This window comes from Pongo abelii, chromosome 21, assembly GCF_028885655.2.
Source record: "Pongo abelii isolate AG06213 chromosome 21, NHGRI_mPonAbe1-v2.0_pri, whole genome shotgun sequence".
Classification (NCBI taxonomy): Eukaryota; Metazoa; Chordata; class Mammalia; order Primates; family Hominidae; genus Pongo; species Pongo abelii.
The window spans coordinates 45,391,692-45,413,873 of NC_072006.2; the positions used below are offsets into that span (position 1 = coordinate 45,391,692).

The 22,182-nt window shown below is 41.8% G+C and overlaps 1 protein-coding gene across 50 annotated transcripts in view; it reads right to left on the reverse strand.

The window, feature by feature from the left end:
* Positions 1-574: 574 nt before the first annotated feature.
* Positions 575-22,182, reverse strand: part of ZHX3 (zinc fingers and homeoboxes 3) — a 133,628-nt gene continuing 112,020 nt past the window's right edge. For 26 of the 50 annotated variants that reach the window (XM_054542269.2, XM_063720515.1, XM_063720516.1 and 23 more), the window contains 3 exons: positions 18,638-21,647; positions 17,871-17,971; positions 575-955 (listed from right to left, as the gene is read on the reverse strand). In XM_054542269.2, the coding sequence (XP_054398244.1) occupies positions 680-955; positions 17,871-17,971; positions 18,638-21,497 (3,237 nt within the window). In that variant the 5' untranslated portion in view covers positions 21,498-21,647 and the 3' untranslated portion in view covers positions 575-679. Of the gene's footprint in view, positions 956-1,564; positions 1,724-17,870; positions 17,972-18,637; positions 21,648-22,182 lie in introns of all 50 variants that reach the window. The other 24 variants (XM_024238632.3, XM_024238631.3, XM_054542306.2 and 21 more) reach the window with 4 other exon arrangements.

Genomic DNA, 22,182 nt, shown 5'->3' on the forward strand with positions numbered 1-22,182 from the left:
TACAGGCTGTGGCTATAGACTTCCACTTACATCCCTACCCCATGTCTTTTTTCCATCTTTCTCTCACTCCAAACATGTCTAGATTTAAAAAAAAAAAAATGCAGGCACATAGGTCAGCACATTAGGCTTAACAACAAATGTTTCTTTCGTTGATCTGATAACCGAAAAGTTATGGTCCATGATTCAAACTCCCATGAAAAAGCAGAATTACGGTAACAACTAAACAGAATGGTAAAGCATCCAACACTAATCACATTCCCAGTCCATTTTTTGAACTGAGGGTTACAGCAGGTTCTGCACTGAGTAGCCCACAAGGCAAAGCAAGCCTGACATGAAACGTAGCCGGTCATCATTTAATGCAGCAGAGATCTCTTCAAAGGTACTGCTTCCTTGAGGAACACAAAGGGGGCACAAAGAGGTTCCAGACGTAGCTTTGTGCCTATAACTTCCCTGCCTGACTGTGGAAGGTGAGGGGCACCTATGACCCAGCAATCCCCAGAGAACAGACACAGGTCATTTTTAGAGATGACGTAAATGACAATGCACTGCTTGGCTAACCAAAGTTTCTACGTAATGACAGTGTTGATAATCTGATGTTTTATTTAACATATAGAGGTGGATGTATATGTTAAAAGCTTGATTCTGTGTCTATGAATATGACTATGAAATCTGAACTATTTTATCCATTGGAAGGTAAAGGAAAGGTCCTACATTGTGGGAGGAAGAACTGATGAGAACCCCATCTTGCTTGCTGCTTGCTTGGTGGTGGGCAGGCCGAGGGTAGCGGCAGGCTCTGGGCTGTCTGCGAGGACTCTGGAAGCTCTCCTAGGTGCCCAGCAGCCGGGCATGGGAACGGCATGTGGCAGCAGAGAGTCGGGTTTGGCTCTTCCACTTGGCAGGCGGTTTCCCAGACTGGCCAGTCCTTCATATTAATCAGATCAAATTCAGTCTGTTTCTGAGAAGAAAACACATGCCTGTCACTCTACGGCAGCTGCCACCACCTGCCCCCCAGGCAGCCTGGTCCTTGCTATACCAGGGTGGCATCACTGGCTTTGAGGACCTCTTAATTCCATGAGCAATGGCCTTCTGCCACCCACTCCCCCACCCTCCAGCCTGAGGGAATGTGGGTTAAGGACAGGATGCTGCCTCAACCTTGTAAGGCCATCAGACTCTCTGAGACCCCGCTAAACCCTAGGCCTAGCAGCAGGAGCAGCGGTTTGGCCTCTCCAGGCCCACTAAATCCCCCTAGCTCCCCAGGCTTCCGCCAGCACCGTCTCTGGAGTCCTGTCCTAAAATGCTTCATCCTGCCCTCTCCTTCCAGGCTCTCCAGAACATACTGTTCCAATATAACAGCAGCTGGGTCTAGTTCTGATATGTATTCTACTGATGTCTTCACTTCATTTGTAACTTGCAACCCTAATGTCAAAGTCAAAGTAAGGCTGATATCAGACAGGTCCATCATCTGTGATTCATAAAGAAATGGTCCTTAATTGCAGCTGGCTGAGAAAGCCATGAGAAACCAGGTACAGATAAACAGACTGGCCCTTCCTTTACCCACAGTTACCTGTCTCAGACAGAAGAGAACAATGCCAATGGAAAGCCACCCCCTGCCATTCCTGCTCTGTCCCACAAAGGACAGCAACGTGTCACTTTGTGTTGGATTTAGTAGCTGAGGGGAGCCAATGCTTGTGATTCAAATCCACTCATCACATTTCCATGTTGACTTTAAGAAAAAAACCATGGTAAAATATAAATAACATAAAATTTACCATTACAACAATTTTAAGTGTACAATTCAGTAGCATTAAGTATATTTACAATGTTATGAAACCATCACTCTATTTCCAGCAATTTTTCATCATCCTAAACAGAAATTATATCTCCATTAAACAATAACTCCCCATGTCCTCCTCCCCTTAGGCCCTGGTAACCTCTATTTTACCTTCTATCTCTATGAATTTGCCTATTTTAGATACCTCATGTAAGTTGAATGGTACAATATTTGTCTTTTTGTGTCTTGACATTTCACTTTGCAAAAATGTTTTCAAAGTCCATCCATGTTGTAGGATGTATCAGAATTTTATTCATTTTTTGGCTGAATAATATCCTACTATATGTATACACACATTTTGTTTATTCATCTGGTGGTAAGTACTTGTTTCCACCTTTTGGCTACTGTGAATAACGCCACTAAGAACACTGATGTACATGCATATGTGAGTCCCTGTTTTCAGTCCTTGGGGTGTATACCTAGGAGTGAAATTGCTGGATCACATGGTAATATTCTATATTCACCTTCTTGAAGAACCACAAAGTTGTTTCCCAAGGGGCTGTACCATTTTATATTCCCACCAGCATTGCACAAAGGATCCAGTTTCTCCACATCCTCCCAACACGTTGTTTTCTCTGGGTGTGTGTGTGTAACAGCCATCTTAAGTGTGAAGTGGTATCATGCTGTGGTTTTGATTTCCTAATGCCTAATGTTCGTCTTTTCATGTACTTATTGGCCATTTGTATATTTTCCTATGAGAAATGTCTAAATCATTTGCCCATTTTTGAATTGGTTTTGTTGTTCAGTTTTAGGAGTTCTATACATATTCTGAATATAAATCTCTTATCAGATGTATGATTTTCAGTTCTTTTCTCCCATTCTGTGGGTTCGTTTCATTCTTTTAACAGTGTTCTTTGAAACATAAAAGTTTTAGATTTTGACGTAATCCAAATTATCTATTATTTTCTTTTGTTGCCTATGCTTTGGGTGTCATACATAAGAAATCATTGCCTGGCCAGATGGGGTGGCTTGCGCCTGTAATCTCAGCACTTTGGGAGGTTGGGGAGGAATGCTTGAAGTCAGGAGTTCAAGACCAGCCTGGGCAACATAGCAAGATCCTGTCTACACACACACCCACACACAAAATAGTAATAATAAAATTAGCCAGGTGTGCACACTTGTAATCCTAGCTACTCAGGAGGCTAAGGTGGGATGATTGCTTGAGCCCAGGAGTTTGAAGCTGCAGGAGGTTTGATTGTACCACTGCACTCCAGCAACAGAGCAAGAACCTGTCTCAAAAAAAAAAAAAAAGTAATAATTGCCTAATCAAAAATCTGGAAGGATTCTATTTTCTTCTAAGCATTTTATAGCTTTAGCTTTTTTGTTTAGTTCTTTGATCTATTTTAAGTAAATTTCTGTATATAGTACAAGGTAAGAGTATAATTTCATTCTTTTGCATGTAGATATCCAGTTTTCCCAGCACCTTTTGGTGAAAAGACTGTCTTTTCCCATTGAATGGTCTTTGCACCCCTGTCAAAAATCAATTGACCATTACATGGGGATTTCTGGGCTTTTTATTTTATTCCGTTGGTTTTGTATGTCTCTCCTTATGCCAGTACCACACTGTTTTGATTACTGTAGCTTTGTAGTACAATTTGAAATCAAGTGAGTGTGACTCCTTCAACTTTGTTTTTTCTCAGTTTGTCTATTTGGGGTCCCCTGAGATTCTATATAAACTTTAGGATGGATTATTCTTCTTTAATTGATAGTTTACATATTTATGGGGTACATGTGAATATTTTTTACATGCATAGAATGTGTAATGCTCAAGTCACATATTTAGGGTATCCATCACCTTAGTATTTATTATTTCTGTGTGTTGGTAATATTTCAAGTCCTCTCTTCTAGCTACTTTGAAATATACAATACAATGTTGCTAACCATAGTCACGCTAGTCTGCTATTTAACATTAGATTTTGTTTCTTCTATCCACTGTAAGTCTATACCCATTTACCAACCTCTTTTCATTTCCCCCTTCTACTCTCACACCCTTCCCGACCCGTGCTATCTATCATCCTATTCTCTATCTCCATGAAATCAAGTTTTTTTAGCTGCCACATATGAGTAAGAACGTGTATTTGTCTTTCTGTGCCTGGGATAGTCCAATGAACATAATGACCTCCAATTCTATTATTTTTTGTCTTTTTAATAATAGCCATTCTAACTGGGATAAAATGATATCTCATTGTGGTTTTGATTTGTATTTCCCTTTTGATTCGTGATGCTGAGCGTTTTTTAATATACCTATTGGCCATGTGTATGTCTTCTTTTGTGAATTGTCTATTCATGTCTTTTGCCCCCCTCCCCCACTTTTTTTTTTTTTTTTTTTTTTTTGGACACAGGGTCTTGCTCTGTCACCCAGGCTCTGGAATGCAGTGGCACAACCACGGCTCACTGCAGTCTCAACCTCCTGGGCTCAACTGATCCCCCCACTTCAGCCTCCTGAGTAGCTGGGACTACAGGTATGTGCCACTACACCCGACTAATTTTTGTAGAGATGGGGTTTCACCATGTTGCCCAGGCTGGTCTCGAATTCCTGGGCTCAAGTGATCCACCTACCTCGGCCTCCCAAAGTGTTGGGATTATAGACGTTAGCCTCTGTGCCCCGCCTTTTGCCCACTTTTTGATATGATTTTTTGTTGAATTCCTTATATATTCTAGATATTAGTCCTTTGTTGGAGGAATAGTTTTGCAAATATTTTCTCCCACTCAACATGTTGTCTCTGTACTCTGATTATTTCCTTTGCTATGCAGATTTTTAATATAGTTCCCTTTGTCTATTTTTGTTTTAGTTGTGTTTTTGAGGTCTTAGCCATAAAATCTTTGCTCAGACCAATGTCCTGAAGTGTTCTGCACTAAGTTTTCTTCTAGTAGTTTCATAATTCAAAGTCTTATATTTAAATCTTTAATCTGTCTTAACTTTTGTATATGGTGAGAGATACAGGTCCAGTTTTATTCTTTTGCTTATGGATATCTAATTTTCCCAGCATCATTTATTGAAGAGGGTGTCCTTTCCTCATTGCATGTTCTTGGCACCTTTGTTGAAAATCAGCTGGCTATAAATATGTGGCTTTATTTCTGGGTTCTATTTTCTTTTCCTTTGGTCTGTGGGTCTATTTTTATACCAATACCATGTTGTTTTGGTTACTATAGCCTTGTGATATATTTTGAAGTCAGGTAATGTGATGCCTACAGCTTTGTTCTTTTTGCTTAGGATTGCTTTGACTATTTTAGCTCTTTCGTGGTTCTGTACAAATTTTAGGGTTTTTTTCTACTTCTGTGAAAAAATTACATTGGTATTTTGATAGCAATTGCATTGAATCTGTAGATTGCTTTGGACAGTATGGTCATTTTAATATTAATTTTTCCAATCCATAAGCATGGGATATCTTTCCATTTGTGTCCTCTTCAGTTTCTTTCATCAGTGTTTTACAGTTTTCCTTGCAGAGATCTTTCACTTCCTTGATTAAATTTATTCCTAAGTATCTTTTTTTATTTTTGATAGCTATTGTAAATCAGATTACCTTCCTGATTTCTTTTTCAGCTATTTTATTATTGGCATATAGAAACTCTGATTTTTGTTTGGCACTGCTCAGATGGTAACTTTCTTTTGATTTTCCATATAAAACAACCACATCACACACTGTTTCCATAAATATGGCCAATAGAATATAATATTAATGTTTAATTATTATTATTTAAAAGGTTTACAAAATACTGATGTTTTTTCATTGAAGTCAGCTTTGCTTGGAGAAGAAAATTGCAGAGCATATCATATATTATGATCTCTCTATCTAATGAAAATATGGTATCAGAATAATAGAACTTAAATGAACTATAGTGGTAACCTGATCCAGTCCCTCCCTTTAACACATGAAAGAACTGCATGAGCCATTTGCTCAAAGTAACAATATTGTTGTTGGTGACAAAGATGGGTCTCAAAAGCAGATGTTCAATGTTCATTTCCTTTATGCCATACTGACACTTATAATAAATTGTTTTCAAAGCTCTCAAAAAAAAAAAAAAAAGAAACTCTGATTTTTGTACGTTAACTGTATATCCTGCCACTGTGCTGAATTTGCTTACCAGCCTTAAGAGTTTTGGTGGAGTCTTTTTGGTTTTTCTAAGTATCAGATCATGTCATCTGCAAAAAGGGACAATCTGACTTTCTCTTTTCCAATTTGGATGCCTTTTATTTCTTTCTCTTGCCTGATATCTCTGGCTAGAACTTCCAGTACTATGCTGAATAGGAGTGGTGAAAATGGGCATCCTTGTCATGTTCCAGTTCTCAGAAGAAGGACTTTCAGCTTTTCCCCATTCAATATGATGTTAGCTGTGGGTTTATTATTTATGGCCTTTATTATCTTCTTTCTATGCAGTTTTCTGAGTGTTTTTTTTTTAAATCATGAAGCGATGTTGAATTTTATCAAATGCTTTTTCTGTGTTTATTGAGATGACCATACGATTTTTGCTCTTCATTCTGTTGATGTGATGTATCGCATTAACTGAATGGTGTACGTTAAACCATCCTTGCATTTCTGGTACAAATGATAATTTTTTGAGACAGAGTTTCGCTCTTGTAGCCCAGGTGGAAGCAGAGGGGTGCAATCTCGGCTCACCGCAACCTCTGCTTCCTGGGTTCAAGCAATTCTCCTGCCTCAGCCTCCCGAGTAGCTAGGATTACAGGCATGTGCCACCATGCCTGGCTAATTTTGTATTTTTAGAGATGGGGTTTCACCATGTTGGCCAGGCTGGTCTTAAGCTCCTGACCTCAGGTGATCTGCCCACCTTGGCCTCCCAAAGTGCTGGAATTACAGGCATGAGCCACCATGCCCAGCCAAGGATTATTGATATGTGAGGTTTTGTTATTGTTATACTGTTGTTTTCTAGTTGTTTTATATATTTTTTTATTCCTTTTTCTTTTGTTTGGCATTGTACTCTGGTAGTTTTCTGTAGTGGTAGCATTTGAGTCTTTTCCTCATCTGTGTGTTTGCTTTGCCAGTGAGTTTTATACTTTCGTGTGTTTTACACAGTGTTAAATGTCGTGCTTTCACTTCCATGTTTAGGACTCCTGTGAGCATTTCTTGTAGGGCCAGTCTAGTGGTGATCAATTCTCTCAGCTTTTGCTTGTCTTGGAAATACTTTATTTCTCCTTCATTTATGAAGGATAATTTTGCTAGACATAGTATCCTTGGCTTACTTTTTTCCCCCTTCAACCCTGTCAATATATCATCTCATTTTCTCCTGATCTGTAAGGTGTCTGCTAAAATCCACTGTTAGTCTGATGGGGCTTCCTTTATAGTTGCTTACACACATTTCTCTTACTGTCCTTAGAATTATCTGACTTTAGAGAGTTTGACTATAATGTGCCATAGAGAAGACCTTTTTGCACTGTATCCGTTTAGGGGCTATCAGGGCCTCTGTATCTAGATGTCTAAATCTCTTATGAGATTTGGGAAGTTTTCACCTATTAATATTATTTCATTAAATAGGTTCTCTCACTCTTTCATTTTCTCTTAACCCTCTGGGATCCCAATAATTTAGATATGTAGTTGCTTTATTGTGTCCCATATGTCACAAAGGCTTTGCTCATTTTTCTTTATTCTTTTTTATTTCTGAGTTATGTTAAAAGACCTGTGTTCCAGCTCTAAGACTTTTTTTCTGCTTTATCTAATATATTGTTGAAGCTTTCAATTGTATTCTGTACTTTGTTTCATGAAGTCTTCTATTCCAGAATTTGCTTTTTTATGACATATATCTCTTTGATAAAATTATCATTCATTTCCCAAATTGTTTTTCTTTTTCACATTCTCTTACATCTCATTGAGCTTCCTTACACTCAATAATTTGAATTCTTTTTCTGGGATTTTGTGAGTTTAGTTTTTATTGGAATCTATTGCAGGAAATTTATTGTGTTCCTTTGGAGGTGTCATATTTCCTTGCTTTTTCATGTTTGTGTCCTTATGTTGATATCTGCACATCTGGCATAACAGTTGCTTCTTCTAATTTTTTGCATTTGCATTTGCATTTATAAGGGAAGACTTTTTCCTAGATGTATCTATGGTATCGGTTGGGTAGGACACTTTGGCTTTGATTCTTGGTATGTGCAGTAGTGTAGTCTCCGTATGATTTCTTTGGCTATAAATAGAATCAGTGGTATCTGTGATTTCCTCAGTGGCTCAGCAGTTATTAGTGGAAGCTAAGGATGGAATGCCAGGTGGGCCATTCTCCAGGCACCAGTGGTAGCAGCAGTGGGCTAAGCATGCCTGTCTTTGGACCTCAGAGGAGCATACAATGGCACCAGTGTTAGTGGGTCCAAGCAGGCTGATTCTTGGGCTTTCGGGTGGCTTACTCAGATGTCAGTAGTGGCAGCAGTTCCCAGGCATGTAAGCAGGTTATCAGGCCCCTGGGCAGCTGGCGTGGCATGGGAGATGGCAGTGACAGTGTTGAAATGACCCTCTGGGTCCCAAGTGATATGTGCTTGTGTTGGCAGTGGCTGCAACAGGCTGGGCGGCCCATTCTCCAGGGCCACAAGAGGTACATACAGGTAGTAGTGGCCAGGTGGGTAAGCCCCAACCTTAGGTACCCAAGAGGAGTATTCAAGTGCCAGTGGTGGTGGACTAGGCTGGACAATCCTCCAGCCCCTAGACTGTGTGCTCTGGCCAGGGAAGTGGTGGTGTAAAGCCAGGCTGGGCAGTCTCATCCTCAGGCTCCCTATGATGTGTGCAGGTGCCAACCAAGGTGGGCAGGGGCAGGGCAATCCCTAGGCCACCTTCAGAATGCTTGGATAGGGAGTGGCAGTGCTGTACTATTACCTTCCATTGGGGAGCACAGGGTTGCTGGCCAGTGGGGAATGCATGTGCCACTCAAACCTCACTCAGCTCCAGTGGCACTGGTGCCTCAGCCCCTGCTATGGTAGCTGGCACCATGGTTGTACCTCAGCCACAACAGCAGGAGCACATGCCTTGTAGAACTTCAGCCCCAGCTGCAGTAACTCAGTCACTTATGCCTCAGCTCTGGGGAAAACAGTCTGCAGTTCTCTTACACCTCAGTCCTGGCACCCAGGGACTCCAGGACAGTGTACAGTCTTTTGGGGGCTGGGCTTTAAATGGCATCTTGCTGTAGCTGTTTTGTTCTCAGGAAGTGTGGGGGACTCAGTGCGAGCTCCCTTGTGGAGCAGTGCCATTGAACAATCTCCTGGCACCTCCTATGTTAAGTTTCAGGGACTGCAAGGGCTGAGGAGCTCTCCCGTGGCTAGAACTGCAGAATCCTTTCATGGTGGAAATGTGGACCACCGAGGGTCTCTCACTTACCTTTTCCCCATGCTGGGGGGTCTCTCTCAGTTCCCAGCCAATCCCGGCTGAACAAGCTACCTTGCTTCTTTTTCCTTCCTTACTTTGTTTCTTGTCTCTTTTCTGTGAATTCCAGTGTTCTGTCTTGGATAATCTATTCAAAGTGTGATTATCCACTCTCTATTTTTGTTCTTAATGGAAGAGGCGAGTACAAAATGCCTCTAGTCAGCCATTTTGGTTGGGTCTTTCTGGATTTTCTTATTTCTGTAAAAATGCAACTATGCTTTTGATAGATTTTACACTGACTCTGTAGTTTGCTTTGGGTCGCATCTACATCTTAATAATATCAATCCATGAACATGGGATATCTTTCTATTTATTTAGGTTATCTTTAATGTTTTTCAGCAACATTTTGTTGTTTTCAAGATACACTTCTTTTGCCTCCTTGGTTAAATTTATTCCTAAGCACTTTTTCTTTTTGATGCCGTTGTAAATGATACTATTTTTAAAATTTTCTTTTCAGATTGTTCATTGCAAGTGTATTAAAATACAACCAATTTTTTTAGACAGGTAGGGTCTTACTATGTTGCCCAGGCTGGCCTCCTTGAATTCCTGCCTCAGCCTCCCAAGTAGTGGGACTACAGTTGTGTCACTGTGCCCAGCTAAATACAAATGATTTTGTGTTTTTATATCCTGCAGCTTTGCCAAGTTCATTTATTAGCTCTTATTTGTGTGTGTGTGTGTGTGTGTGTGTGTGTGTATTCAAGTTTTTTGTGTTTTTTATGTTTTTATTTTTATTTTTATTTTTTTTTTTGAGAAGGAGTCTCGCTCTGTCACCAGGCTGGAGTGCAGTGGCACGATCTCGGCTCACTACAAGCTCTGCCTGCCAGGCTCAAGTGATTCTCCTGCCTCAGCCCTAACCCTGAGACTAAAGGCGCGTGCCACCATTCCCAGCTAATTTTGTATTTTTAGTAGAGACGGGGTTTCATCATGTTGGCCAGGGTGGTCTCGATCTCTTGACCTTGTGATCCACCTGCCTTAGCCTCCCAAAGTGCTGAGATTACAGGCATGAGCTACCACGACTGGCCTCAAGTTTCTATATATATGATCATGTCATCTGTGAATAAAGATAATTTTACTTCTTCCTTTCAAACTTGGATCCTTTTTTTTTTTTTTTTTTTTTTTTTTTTGCCTAACTGCTCTGGCTAGAACTTCCAATACTGTTTTGAATAGATGTGGCAAAAGTGGGCATCTTTATTTTATTCCTGATCTTAGGGGAAAAGTTTTTGGTCTTTCACCATTGTTGAGTATGATGTTAATTGTGGGCTTTTCATATATGGTCTTTATCATATTGTCATATTCCTAGTTATTGAGTGTTTATTGTCATGAAAGCAAGTTGACTTGTCAGACGCTCTTTCTGCTTGAATTAGGATGATGTGTTTTATTCTCTTTATTCTTTTAATGTGGTGTATTACATTGATATTCATGTGCCAGGCAATCCTTGCATTGCAGGGATAGATCCCTCTTGGTCATGAGGTATAATCCTTTTAGTATGCTGCTGAATTTGGCTTGATATTTTGTTGGGGATTTTTGTATCTATATTCATAAGGGGTATTAGTCTGTAGATTTCTTTTCTTGTAGTGCCCTTGTCTTGCTTTGGTGTCAGGGTAATGGTGACCTCATGAGTTAAGAAGTGTTTACTCCTCTTCAATTTTTTTGGAGGAGTTTGAGGAGAACTGGTGTGTTAATTCTTCTTTCAGTATTTGGAAGAATTCACCAGGGGTCCTAGACTTTTCACTGTTGGAATGTTTCTGATAACAATCTTCTTACCAGTTATTGATATATTTTGGTTTCCTATTTATTTGTCAGTTGATTTTCGGAGAGTGTGGGTTTCTAGGAATTTCATCTAGGTTACCCAATTTATTGGCACATAACTGTTAATACTAGTTTCTTATAGTATCATATTCATGTGAAAATATCTTATATTCATGTGAATATGTAACATCCCCTCTTTCCTTTCTGATGTTTGTAATTTAAGTCTTCTCTTTCATTCTTAAAGGTTTGTCAATTTTGTTTTTTCAAGAACCAACTTTTGGTTTCATTGATTCTCTATCTCTGCTCTAACCTTTATTTCCTTCCTTCTGGTAACTTTGGGTTTCGTTTGCTCTTTTCTAGTTCTTTAAAGTGTACATTTAGTTTACTGATTTGAGATCTTAAAAAAAGTGTTTTTAAGACATGGGGTCTCACTCTGTCACCCAGGCTGGAATGCAGTGGTGCAAGTATAGCTCACTATAACCTCAAACTCCTGGTAAACAATCCTCCCACCCCAGACACCTGAGTAGCTGGCACTACAGGAACATGCCACCACACCTGGCTAATTTTTTACTTTTTTGTAGAGACAGGATCCCACCTTTGTTACCCAGACAGGTCTCAAACTCCTGGCCTCAAGTGATCCTCCTGCCTTGGCCTCCCAAAGCACTGGGATTATAGGTGCAAGCCACCGACAGAGATTTTTTTTTATTTTTTGAGGAGTTTTGCTCTTGTTGCCCAGGCTGGAGTGTAATGGTGCAGTCTCAGTTCACTGCAACCTCCACCTCCTGGGTTCAAATGATTCTCCTGCCTCAGCCTCCCAGGTAGCTGGGATTACAGGTGCCTGCCACCATGTCCAGCTAATTTTTGTATTTTTAGTAGAGACAGGGTTTCACTATGTGGGCCAGGTTGGTCTCGAACTCCTGACCTCAGGTGATCCACCCACCTTAGCCTCCCTAAGTGCTGGGATTACAGGCATGAGCCACTGTGCCCAGCATGAGTTCTCTTTTAATGTATGCATTTACAGCTACAGATTCACCTCTTAGGATTGCTTTCACTATGTGTCATAAGTTCTGGTACGTTGTGTTTTCATTTTTCTCAAGGTATTTTTTAATTTCCCCATTCGTTTTTAAATAGTGTGTTAATTTCCACATATTTGTGTCTTCCCAGTTTTCTATTTTCAATGTCTAGTTTCATTCCACTGTAACTGGAAATGTACTCTGTATAATCTCAGTTTTTAAAAAATTTATTAACACTTGTTTCATGGCTTAACATATGGTTTATCCTGGAGAGTATTCCATGTGAATTTGAGAAGACTGTGTATTCTGCTGTTGTTGGGTGGTATTCTGTTTATGTCTATTTGGTCTAATTTGCTTAGAGTGTTGTTGAAATCCTCCATTTCCTGACTGATCTTCTGTCTGGTTTCTATATCCATTATTGGACATGGAGTATTAAAGTCTCCAACTATTTTTGTGTCTTTCTCCCTTTAATTCTGTCATTTGTTTCATGTTTTGGAGCTCTGTTAGGTATATATATATTTTTATATATATAAATATATATTATATATATGTTATATATATATAAATATATATTATATATGTTATATATATATAAATATATATTATATATATGTTATATATATATAAATCTTTTATCAATATAATATCCTTGTCTCTTGTAACCTTTCTTGATTTAAAATGTATTTTGTGTGCCTTTTTCTTTTTTTTATTTATTATTATTATTATTATTATTATTATACTTTAGGTTTTATGTTACATGTGCGCAATGTGCAGGTAAGTTACATATGTATACATGTGCCATGCTGGTGCGCTGCACCCATTAACTCGTCATCTAGCATTAGGTATATCTCCCAATGCTATCCCTCCCCCCTCCCCCCACCCCACAACAGTCCCCAAAGTGTGATGTTCCCCTTCCTGTGTCCATGTGTTCTCATTGTTCAATTCCCACCTATGAGTGAGAATATGCGGTGTTTGGTTTTTTGTTCTTGCGATAGTTTACTGAGAATGATGATTTCCAATTTCATCCATGTCCCTACAAAGGACATGAACTCATCATTTTTTATGGCTGCGTAGTATTCCATGGTGTATATGTGCCACATTTTCTTAATCCAGTCTATCATTGTTGGACATTTGGGTTGGTTCCAAGTCTTTGCTATTGTGAATAATGCTGCAATAAACATACGTGTGCATGTGTCTTTATAGCAGCATGATTTATAGTCCTTTGGGTATATACCCAGTAATGGGATGGCTGGGTCGAATGGAATTTATAGTTCTAGATCCCTGAGGAATCGCCACACTGACTTCCACAAGGGTTGAACTAGTTTACAGTCCCACCAACAGTGTAAAAGTGTTCCTATTTCTCCACATCCTCTCCAGCACCTGTTGTTTCCTGACTTTTTAATGATTGCCATTCTAACTGGTGTGAGATGGTATCTCATTGTGGTTTTGATTTGTGTGCCTTTTTCAAAAGAGGACACTGGAGGTGAAGAAGGAAGCTCTTGACACTCCTAAAGCTGATCCCAAAGTGAAGGCTTTGAAGGCCAAGAAGGCAGTGCTGAAAGGCATCCACACAGCCACCAAGAAAAAAAAAAAAGAAGATCCACACATCACCCACCTTCCTGTGGCCCAAGACATTATGACTCCAAAGGCAGCCTCAATATCCTCAGAAGGGCACTACCAGGAGAAATAAGCTTGACCACTATCCCATCATCAAGTTCCCACTGACCAGTGACCACTGAGTCTGACATGAATTAGATAGAAGACAACAATACACCTGTGTTCACTGTGGATGTTAAAAGCCAAAAAGCACCAGATAAGACAGGCTGTGAAGCAGCTCTATGACACTGATGTGGTCAAAGTCAACACGTTGATCAGGGCTGATGGAGAGAAGAAGGTGTATGTTCAACTGGCTCCTGATTACAATGCTTCTGATGTTGCCAACAAAACTGGGATCATCTCAGCTGAGTCTGGCTGGCTAATTCTAAATTATATATATATAACATATGTATATATGTTTTATATATAATTGTATATATTTAAAATATATATATATATATAATATTTTCTCCAGAAAAAATAGATTATTTTGTCTGGTGATAATATAGCCACCTCAGCTGTCATATGGTTACTATTTTCTAGATGTATCTTTTTCTATCCTTTTACTTTCAACTGCCTTGTGTCGTTATATCTAACATGAGTCTCTTAAGACAGCATATAAACACTATTTTTTTAACTCCAATCTGCCAATCTTTGTTTTTAATAGAAGAGCTTAATCCCTTTACATTTAATGTGATTACTGATCAAGGATTTACTTCTGCCATTTGGGTATTTGTTTTTAATATGGTCTTATGTTTTTGATTCCTCAATTCCATTACTACCTTCTTTTGTATTTATTTGATCGTTCACAATGTACTGTTTTGATTCTGTTTTGTTTGCAATGCACTAATTTGTCAGTTTTATTATTTACAGATTACATCTTACTACATTCTATGCCCATTAATATAGATTTATAATTTTTTAATGAATTTGTCTTTTAAATTACAAAGCACAAAAAGTTATAAACCAAAAGTACAGTAGCAGTGGCTCTTATATTTACCTCTGAAGTTATTTTAACTAGAGCTCTTTCTTTTTTTTTTTTTTTGAGACAGAGTCTTGCTCTGCCACCCAGGCTGGAGTACAGTGGTGCGATCTCAGCTCACTGCAAGCTCTGCCTCCCAGGTTCAAGCGATTCTCCTGCCTCAACCTCCCGAGTAGCTGGGATTAGCACCACCAGGCCCGGCTAATTTTTGTATGTTTTGTAGAGACGGGGTTTCACCATGTTGGCCAGGCTGGTCTCAAACTCCTGACCTCGTGATCCACCTGCCTTGGCCTCCCAAAGTGCTGGGATTATAGGTGTGAGCCATGGCCCGGCCTATTTTTTCTTATGGCTTCAAGTTTCTGTTCAGTATCCTTTCATTTCAGCCTGAAGGATTCCCTTTAGCATTTCTGGTAGGGCATGTCTACTAGTAATGATTTCCTTCCATTTTATTTGGAACTGTCTGGATTTCTTTTTCATTTTTGAAGAACAGTTTTGCCATATATAGAAATCTGATTTAGAGGTTTTTGGGTTTTTTTTTTCCCCCTTTCACGACTTTAGATATGTCATCTCGCTGCCTTTGGGCTTCCAAGATTTTTGATGACGAATCGGCTGTTAACCTTGTCAAAAATTCTGTGTGACGAGTTGCTTCTCTCTTGTTGCTTTCAAAATCCTGTCTTCAGGTTTTGACAATTCTGATATAATATGTCTTGGTGTGGATCTGAGTTCATCCTGCTTGGATTTTATTGAGCTTTTTGGATGTGTAGATTCATGTTTTTCATCAGATTTGGGAAATTTTCTATCATTATTTCTTTAAATATTCTTTCTGTCCCTTTTCTTTTTCTGGGATTCCTATATGAGTATATGAGTATGAATATACTAATGAATATAATAACTATATGAATATATGAGTACATTAGTATGCTTGATGATGTCTCACAGCTCTCTCAGGTTTTTTTTCCTATTTTTTTTTCTTTCTTCTCCTTTGGATAATTTCAATTATTTTCTCTTCAAATTAACTGTTCTCTTCTTTTGCATGCCCAAATCTTTGTTGAATCCCTCTAGTATGTTTTCCATTTCAGGGATTATACTTTTTAGCTCTAGAATTTGTTTTGTTTCTTTTTATAATTTCTATCTCTTTATTGATATTCTCATTTTGTTCATGCATGGTTTTCCTGATTTCCTTTAGTTCTTCGTCCATGGTTTCCTTTAGCTCGTTGAACATACTTAAGATAGCTGATTTAATGTCTTTGGGCAATAATTCCATCGTCTGGACTTCCTCAAGGATGGTGTCTGTCAATTTTTTTTCCTGTGAATGGACCATGTTTTTCTATTTCTTTTTATGTTTTGTAATTTTTTGTTGAGAACTGGACATTATGAGTATTACATTGTGGTAACTGAGAATCTAATTCTGTCATGCCTCAGAGATTGCTGATTTTTGCTTATTGAGGGCTGGAGCCAACTATTTGTGACTTTTCCAACTATTTTTGTGAAGTGTGTATTCTTTGCGGTATGGGGTCAGTGAAGTTTCTTTTGTGATATCTGTGGTTAACCAGTGACCTAAGATTTCCTTAAATATCTGGCTTGCCAAAAGGAGGAATAAAGAAAAAAAAATAGGTACTGTCCCTTTAAATCCCCTTGTGGCTAGAAAGCTCCGTCTGCCCAAGGGCGTTGAGACAATGATCAGCCTCTGCACTGACCCCCTCAGTGATTAAATGCAGTAATCAGAAATCAAAACATAAAAACTTTTTTTTTTTTTTTTTTTTTGCAATGGAGCCTCACTCTGTTGCCCAGGCTGGAACGCAGTGGTGTCATCTTGGCTCACTGCAACTTCTGCCTCCCAGGTTCAAGTGATTCTCCTGCCTCAGCCTCCCAAATAGCTGGGATTACAGGCACTCACCACCATGCCCGGCTAATTTTTGTATTTTTAATAGAGACAGGGTTTTACCATGTTGGCCAGGCTGGCCTCAAACTCCTGACCTCAAGTGATCCACCCACCTCAGCCTCCCAAAGTGCTGGGATTACAGGTGTGAGCCACCACACCTGGCCACGAAAACTTGACTTTTGGAGGACAAAGTTGTTATTGCCCACCCTGGCACCAACAGTCTGCACCAGGAACATTTTCCACAGTTGCCTGCTGCAGAGCTTGGGGATGCTGCTATGTGAAACAAAAAAAAACATCAAAATTTATAAGCCTCTCCATCAAGCTCTTCCCTGGATGTTGCAAGTGTTCAACTAGACTTCTGAGTCCCAAAACAGTTGCTTGAGACAATTACTGCCAGCTCAATTGCTTTGGTGGAGGAAAAGATTCCTGGTGCTGCTACTGCCATCTTCCATAACATCATTCTCCATGTCAGCTTTCGTAATAAACTTGTTCAAACATCCTCATCTCTCTTGAGCATGACACCCTGGCCTACTGGTGTATCACAAGAAGCATAGAGCTGGGTATAACATAAGGACCAACTTACAAACTTGGACAAAGACTTGTAGGAGAGACTACCTGTTCTGCATTATAAAAAGGTCAAACCAGCCATAAAAACCTGGTGTTCTGACTCCAGGGTGTGCCATCAGCTACTTTATAAAGCAGGCTGTGAGCTGTGGGCCCCAAAGGAAGGGAGTGTTTTGTTGTTGCCCTATTGAAAACATGGCTGGAGTTGGAGGAGGCCATAAAGGAGCCAGTGGCCCTTGTACTCCTACCCTAACTGCTGACCAGTGGCTTTGGGCTCCACCAGGTGTTTGCTCTCACTGTGGGCTTTGTGGAACTGGATTTTGCCTTAGTATGTGAAAATGAGAAGAACAGGCTTTCTGCAAATGCTAAACAGATAGATGACATGGTACTCCCCGCCCCCACCCCACCAAATTATGGGCCAAAAAGGAAGTCTCTTTTTCCTTAACTCAGTAAAGAAACAATAGCATAACTATGTTTCAAACTGTTGTGTTCAAATGAATTTAAAATATTCAGAGAAAGAAAAAGAATTTTGTCCTTTTTAAGACACCCTAAGTAGAAAGCAACTAGGGTGGAGGCGATGGGATTTGCCAGGCCAAAATAAACAAACAACAATGGTTGGCTATTGTATGGAAACAATGGAACACCATCCAGGAAATTCTGTGGGATTTCTGAGGGATAGGACACTATGGTTGGCCCTGGGGATGAGGTACCAAACACAAGGCCCCACACTGTGGCAGCTCATGCCAAAGTCACCACGGAACCATCACATTGCCCAACACCACAAATAGTGTCTCCTGTACCCCCTCCCACCATTGCCAACTCAGCTAGCAATGCTGCCATTTTGGAACCCCCAATCCCTTCAGCTTCTATAACACTCCGCCCTCCTGGCTCTCACCTGAGCTTCTGGCTGCCCTCTGATGGGGTCTCTAATGAGAACACAAATGTCAAAGAGTAAGGAGGGAAGGGAGAGGCCCTGGGAACTCAGTGACCAGGAACCTAGAAAATCAACACGTAACAACATGACTTGTCTGTGGCTTCAAAACTATGTCTTAAATAATCTTCTATAATACATTTTGCTTTCGAGTACAATCCAGAGAAACTGAGGAACAAAATTCAAGCTTTTGATTCCATGTATGTCAAAGAAGGAAGGTGATTTTCCATTATACTAAACATTTCTTCTACATCAGGCATAACCAGAGAAACACAAGACTTTCATCATCAGAAAAAAGCACATTATGTATCTAAGGTCAATTAAAGGCTCTCTTTCCTTTTCATCAATTTGAGCTGAATTTCAACTCATGTCCTGTTGCTGTCTCCTACCCAGTGGCTGTGGATCTGCCTGACTCAGAGGATGTTTTAACCTGTTCTCCTATTGCTAAGAATTGGCTAGCAAAGCTTGGACCCCTTTAGGGTCACCATGTTCCTTCCCCTGCGCAGGTTTTTAAAAACACATAAAACAAAAAACAGCTCTCAACCATTTATCATATTATGTTCCTATGGCTTCTGCTGCTAGTTGTCCTCTGAAGCAGCCAGGCAGTTAATGCTGCTGCCAGGCAGCCTTAGAGACAGCAGATGCCCCTGTGCAGTAAATTCAGTGCCCAACCATAAGTGCCTCCTCCCCTTACCCACACAGGATAGCCATGGCCCCTGTGGACTCCTTACCGAGCTGACGTCCAGCCTGGGGACTCGATGTGTCAAAGGGCTCTGAGCTGGCCTCAGGAACACTGGGCTCCCACGACTCACTGTTCTCAGACACCTCTGAATAGGTGTCACCCATCCCTTTGTGAACTGCTGTGAGCTCACCAGTACCAGGGCCCTGGTCCTCACTGCCTGTGTCTGCCACGGCTCTGGTCTCCTCCCCCATTTTCTCAGCAAACCACTGCTTGACCTGCTGGGAGCTCATCTGGGTCTTGTCACAGAGGTTCTGCAGGTCCTCTTCATACAGCATCTTGTGTGTCATGTAATAGTCCTGCAGGAGCTCCCGGTTACCAGGGGCAATGACCAGTAGCCCTGGTGGGAAGTTGCCTCGCTTATAGTCTTCGTACCATTTGAGTTGGCCGTTCTTCAGTGCGTACCTGCTATCTCCAAACCAGCGCACCACCTCTGGCCGTGGCAGACCCGTCTGGGCCATGATGGAATCATAGTCCTGGTTGCTTGGCCACTGTGTCTGGACAAAGAGCTGCCGCAGCAAGTGCCGCTGCTGGGCAGTCTTTTTGCAGCTCACTTTGCCTGGGAGCTGCTCTGTCAGTTTGTTTGACCCATCATCCTCAGGGTCACAGGCACCCAGCCCTGGAATCTCATTCCTGCCATTGGCTTCAGTGACCCGCAGGTTCTTCAGGTTGATTTTAATGGGGCTGACTTTGCGCTCTGCCAAGGTATGGCTACTGGGCATTTCCAGAGAGCCATTTTCACCAGAGACCCTTAGCTCACTGGCCAAATCCTCTTCTCCACCCTCATCCTCAGCAGCCTCCTCTTCCTCCTGAGAGGGATTCTCCTCAGTCTTCTTGGTCTCCTCAGCATTCACTTTTTTCCGTCTCTCTGAAAACCAGCTATCAATTTCTCGTCGGGTCATTTTGGTTTCACTTCTCAGGCGGTCCAGTTCCTCATCAAGAGGAAGAGGGTTTTGTGCAAAACTGCTCTCCAGGGCTCTGAGCTGCTCAGGGGCTCTCTCCTTGTATTTGGTTGGTGTGAAGTCAGGAGTCTGGTGCCAAGATTGTCGTTTGGCAGAAGGGTGGGTTGCTAGTGTGGCTGCTGTTGGGATGCAGGTTACCTCAGGGACCTTGGACGACGGGGAGAAGGACACCTCTGGCACAGAGTCAATGATGATGGAGCTGTGATCTCCAGGCATCATTGCTCTGGAGCCCTTCAAGTTCCGGCAGTGGTATCTACGATCACTGAACCATTTCCGCACCTCTCTGGTACTGAGGCCGGTCACTTTGGTGAGATGTTCAACTTCACTCTGCCCTGGGAACTGGTTCCGACAGAAGCTCCCTTTCAGAGCTGACAGCTGTTCATGAGATTTCTTATTTTTGTAGATGCTAGCATCAAGGAAGGCTTGGGAGGTTATGCTGGGGCAGGCTGTGAGGAGCGACTGGGCCGCATTGACAACCTTCACAGCTGACGTTGTATTTGAACACACAGTGTTAATGGGTGCCACACCTGGCTGCTTGGGGACAGATGTCACCGTGAGGGGGAGAGAGGAATTTGTTGCTTGCAACCCATTGGCCATCAATGGCTGAGTGACCAGAAGACCCCCTCCTGTACCCTCTGGCTGCCCCACAACGTGACCTGGGAGAGCGGCCTGGATGAGATGCTGGACATTGCCAGCACTGGCGACGAGTGGGGTATTTAGAACCGTAATTGTGGGCTGAGGCACAGACTGGATGACTGTATTGAACATCTTTTTCCGGGCATCCTCAATCTCCTCAGGGGACCAGCTGATCCCCTGCTTCAGCCTTTGGGCTGTGAACCAGATCTTGAGCTGTTCTTCTGGATACTTGGTCACCACAGTCAAATAGCAGAGCTCGGCTTTGGTGGGGTAGGGGAACTTGTGGAAGGAGTTCTTCAGGAAGCTGTTAGAGTCCATGGCTGCATTGTACGTTGGAATGCTGCTCAGGGGGATCATCACTTTGGGAAGGGCCTTGGCCGTGGGCAGTGGCTGGTGGGCATGGTGTTGGGCATGCACTGGGGGCTGCTGCTGGAGGGAGAGGAACTGTGCTATGCCAGCTGGCAAAACTGGCACTGTTCCTATCAGGGGCCCGTTGGCGGCATGGGGGGTTTTTGCAGAGCTGGCAGATGCCTGGCTGACTGGAACTGCCCCATTGATGAAGGAATGGTCCCCCTCTCTCACCTCCATTTCTCCGGTCGACAGCTTTGGTAAGGCCTCACCCACAGGCTGGCTAGGGACATTCTCCTTGAGTGTATGAATTTTTTTGGCTTCAGCTTTGCCTTTCATTATCTTCATGATTGGAGTTTTGGTAATGATGATTTCTGCCTGTCCATCGGCCCCTTCAGCACTGGGCTCACCCGCTAGGTCAGGAGTGCTGGTGCTCTCAGGGATGCTCTGCTCCACAACCACATGATTGTCTGGCTTGGCCACGTTCCACACAAAGCTGGCTTCCCCGGAGTGGCATGTGGCATTGTGCAAGGAAAGCCCCTCAGGGGTTTTTGCCAGAAAACTGCACCCACTGCATACAAAAGTTGGGTCTTTATTAAAGTCTGTGTGCTCTGAGTTCATATGTCCCACAAATTGGGTCATGTCATGGGATCTGAAATCGCAGTATTTACAGGAATATAAATAACCATCTAAAGTGCTCCGATGCCCATTGGCCAGTGCAGAGCCATCAGTACTGCTGGGGTTCTGCGCTGCCTCACTGCTGGCAGCAGATGCTTCTGGGGGCAGATCCTGCTGGGGTCCCTCAGGCAAGGTCTCAGCGGGCTGGGCCTCCATGCTGGCATCTTGCAACACCACCGTCTTCACTGGGATCATGCATGGTGTGGTGGATTTCCTCTTGCTGGCCATGGTGACAATCACTGGGTGATCAGCAGTTGAGAGCTTGTCCCATAAGGGGCCTCACAATACAAGTTCCAGCTTCTCGATGAGGGCCAAAGAAACAGTTTCTAAGTGCAGCCTTTTCAGTTGTTTGCAGAAAGCAGGTTTTCCCTATTCAATCTAAGGAAAGGGAGACAAAAATGATTAAGTTCTCTTAAGTGCTTTCTATATATTTCTCAGATACCCAGACACATTCCACTGCTTGCCTTCTACCATCTAGGTCTTGTCACAGTAAGTTCAATCAGCAACTTGGATGTGAAGTCTAAGTTAGGAACCCCCTAATGACAAAAACTGGACCCTGAAGAATGACCTGGGGATGGTCCAATACCAACTGATAGACTTAAGCAACGTATTTTTGTTTCTTCCCCACCACCCCCTACATATCCTTGCATTAAGTAATTCAGATTAAAAAACAAAATGCCCTCTTTCTGGACCTCCAAATTAATTCTGACCATGTCAGAGTGAGAACAAAAGATCCTAGTGTAATTCTTGTTTACATTTGGGACCGACACGGGGTTTTCTTTTCACAGCCTTCCCACATATGAGAACAAGATGACGCCTCTGTCTCTCCCAAGCCAGGCCCAGGGACCAAGTTAGCTGCAGTGTGTGAACAGAAGGGGTGGGGTGGGTGGGGGTGGCTGGAAAGACTGGCTGC